Source organism: Hoplias malabaricus, chromosome X1 (assembly GCF_029633855.1).
Source record: "Hoplias malabaricus isolate fHopMal1 chromosome X1, fHopMal1.hap1, whole genome shotgun sequence".
In the NCBI taxonomy this organism is placed as follows: domain Eukaryota; kingdom Metazoa; phylum Chordata; class Actinopteri; order Characiformes; family Erythrinidae; genus Hoplias; species Hoplias malabaricus.
In genome coordinates this window covers 16,041,061-16,044,339 of record NC_089818.1, presented here as the reverse complement: position 1 = coordinate 16,044,339, position 3,279 = coordinate 16,041,061, and the positions used below count along the sequence as shown (strand labels likewise).

At 43.3% G+C, this 3,279-nt stretch overlaps 1 protein-coding gene across 2 annotated transcripts; it reads left to right on the top strand.

Moving 5' to 3' along the window:
* The first annotated feature begins 403 nt into the window (after nucleotides 1-403).
* On the top strand, nucleotides 404-2,961 carry LOC136675863 (protein fuzzy homolog). Of its 2 annotated transcripts, none has more exons than XM_066652647.1 (2): nucleotides 404-521; nucleotides 1,424-2,961. In XM_066652647.1, exon 2 carries the CDS (start codon nucleotides 1,493-1,495, stop codon nucleotides 2,777-2,779), a length of 1,287 nt encoding a protein of 428 aa, XP_066508744.1. In that variant the 5' UTR covers nucleotides 404-521; nucleotides 1,424-1,492; the 3' UTR covers nucleotides 2,780-2,961. The 2 variants fall into 2 exon arrangements, with proteins under 2 accessions (XP_066508744.1, XP_066508745.1); XM_066652648.1 differs by lacking the exon at nucleotides 404-521 and adding an exon at nucleotides 1,090-1,212.
* The last annotated feature ends 318 nt before the right edge of the window (nucleotides 2,962-3,279 follow it).

Sequence of the window (3,279 nt, the reverse complement as noted above, 5' to 3'; positions counted from 1 at the left end):
ATACAAGGAAAGTACAAGGGGGAAAAAAAGCAAGGGAAGTCCGTAGAGAATAAGAGAGAAATTATTATTCCAGTTGACATCTATGAGTTGAAGACAGGAGATTTCTTTAGTGTGGAACTCAAGGTTGAGTGCATTTTCTGAACAGAGGATGTAGTACAGTGTAAGTGTGAAAAGCTTGACTTTAAGTCAAAGATTTAAGCCATATACTGACTTTTATATCTATAATCAATTGGTGGAAATGTGTTATTATTTTGTAGCATTGCCCTTTATGAAGCAGATAGCATAATTTAGCTGTGCCCAAATACAGTTCGATTTATCTTAAACAATTTAAAATACAAATTTCATATTTTTAATATAATAAAAGTCTGTTAATCAAGCAACCAATCGTAAAGCTGGATGAATGGTCACAGACGCAGTTGTGTCCAATCAATGCTCGCTTTAAGGGATCGCGGAGGGATTGGAACAGAAACAGGAGTCGCAATGGAGCACGAGAGAAAAACGTTAGGGCTCACTTAAGGACGGTAATAAATAATTTTACTTATCGTTTAGCTCTTGAAAAAACGTTAATGTTATCTTTGAGATATATCAGATATGTCCACATCTGCACGTAACATTGAGGTCCGAGTTTAAACTCCATTCAGCAACACTATAAATGTGCGTGTGGTTTTAGACGTTGGAAAACAGTTCTGTTGTGTTTCTTAAACGATTGCCGGTGCACTGCTATATTTTAAAAAGCTGGATCCTGCACACAAAAAGTGCACGTGTCCGGTAATTGTGCACTATTTCAGTGTGATAACCAGCTTTAATTAATTCCGTTAGAAGTGTTTAAAAACTAAATCCAGTTTAAGACTTAGGAGGCTGTATCTCAAACAACTGCTTTCTTACTATGTGGTGCACTATATAGGTCTTAATAAACGTTTTGCCCTCGATTACAGCACTGTCTATCGGAAATTATACACACCTCCTTGTATCATAAATTATTACTCACAGTTGTAGATATTTTTACCTCTACTGGGGTTTAAAAGTGACTATTTAGTCCACTAGGTAGGGAGCAGGGAGCCATTTGAGACAGCGTGTTGCTATGGTGACGCGGCAGCTAAACTCAACTAACATAAAATATTTAGCATCAAAACAGCTTAATAATAAGGGGCTTACACTCGATTACAGCTCGGAATGTCCATCGGAACATATGTACGCGTCGTTATATCACAAGTGAGTAATTTTAGAGTTTAGAAATAACTATTTAAATTCTTACGAAGTGCACTAGTTGGAGAGTTAGAAGCCATTGGCGACAGCGTGTTGCTGAAGAGACGCGGTATTAACATCAAGCTTAAAACATGTAGCTAGCATCAAAACAGCTTGAAACATTGTTTGTCTGTTTTATTTAATAAAGTAAATTTTCTCTTTTAATTTTTTCTTTCAGGCTTGAGGACACCTCTCGGTCTGAGACCTATGTTCAGAGCCCTGTCCCTTCTCTATTTGCACTGTCAGGATGCTTCAGGCTGAGACGGTCCAGCTGCTGTGCCTCACCGCAGCTAGTGGGGTCCCCCTGTTTTCCCGGGGCTCTTCCAAGCACCTCCCTTTCTCTGTCATCGGGTCTCTGAATGGGGTGCACATGTTCGGGGCCGGGCAGGGTGCTCTGCTGTCCAGCTGTGAGACAGAGAAAGGCAGCCGGGTGGTCTGGAGGGTCTTCCAGGACAGTCTCATGCTCATAGCTGTGAGTGGCAGTGGGGAAAATGCAGTCAGTGAGCTACATCTCCGTCACCTACTGGAGAACACCTGGAATTGCATGGTGCTGGTGCTGGGCCAAGATGAGCTGGCTAACATACGTAATGTGGAGCGGTTAAAGAGGGATCTGCGCTCATGCTACCAGCTGATTGACAGGCTTTTGGAGCGTAAGGGTGAGGACCAGGGCTTCATGGGACATTTGACCCGTTGTGCCGACTGCCTACTGCCCTCTCAGCCTGGCATACTGCAGCAGGCTCTGGACGCCTTCACCCAGGCATCAGACAGTGAATTCGGCTGTTTGATTATTAGGGGACGCTTAGCTGTAGCAACTGATAAGTGGTGGCGCCTCGCTCCTCAAGAGGTTGTTCTCCTGTCCACTCTTGTGAATTTGCTCTCAGGGGTCACTTCTTGTGACTATCCGGTCTTTCTGCCTCAGGGAAGTCCCACAGTTGCCCACAGACTGCTCTCTTTCCAGCTGCTGCCTGGCGTATTTGTGTGTGTCCTTTGTGGCCCCAGCCCATCTTTGCATCGTGTGGAAAGTGAGCTAGTGGGCTCTTTCTGGACCCCTGTTGTGGAGACTCTCCGTAGTTGCCTGGACCAAGCAGAACGTTCTCCTCTGCCTCCAACAGTGAATCTTCGCTGGGATGTCCAAGCCCTGCTGCTCATCAACCGTGAAAACCGCCGTTCAGTAACGGCCTGCTCACACTCCCGAAGCTCTTCTGAGTCTTCGCCTCTTGCTTCTCCGGCTCAGCGCTGGGAGATGTTGCTGCACTTCTACACTTTTGCTGCGACTCGATACTTCACAACAGAAGAGGCACCCACTACAAATACCTCAGGGGCCGCCCATGAGACACTCCATGAGGAATTTAGTGGCAGGTTCACCCACCAGCCTGTGCAGTGTTACCTGGTGACGGATGAGTGCAAGTGTTATGGCCTTCAGACTCCTCAACACCAGCTCTACCTCCTCACTGATCTGTCTGTGCCCACTTTTTCACTGCGCTCTGTCGCCACACAAACCCTCAGCACCATTACTGCAGCCACTGGCTTCTAGGACACTGCAAGAGGTTCAGTTTCCTTCAGGCAAATAGTGTGTTTATTCTCCTGTTTGTTTCACCAGTAAGTCAGACTGACTCCAAATACTGATTTAAATATTACTTGGCAATTCTAAATAATGACTCAGCTAGTGTAATAAATAAATAATAATGAGTAATTTCATGCATTGGCTCTCTTTGTTAATACAGTGACTAATTTTCTACTTTACTGAAATTGAATTAATTTTTAATGAATGAATGAAGTAAATATCCCAGTTTTGAAAACAAATTTCATTACTCAGATACAATAGATAGTGTTTTAGATGCTAAATGTAATGTTTTAAGAATTAATCACTGTTAATTTAAAAAAGGTTATTACAAAAAATGTAATACATTATTTTAAAAATATTTTGCTGCCACAGACAGAAGAATATTTTGTTCACTGCCTGACAGGAATGGCCTCCTCTGGGCCACAAGAAGTAGCAAGTGATTACAGGAATTATTTGCTTCCTGGTTTGTT

Bases quoted from the DNA above. Each gene is read 5' to 3' on its own strand.
- LOC136675863 (XM_066652647.1), top strand. From the start codon at position 1,493: ATGCTTCAGGCTGAGACGGTCCAGCTGCTGTGCCTCACCGCAGCTAGT.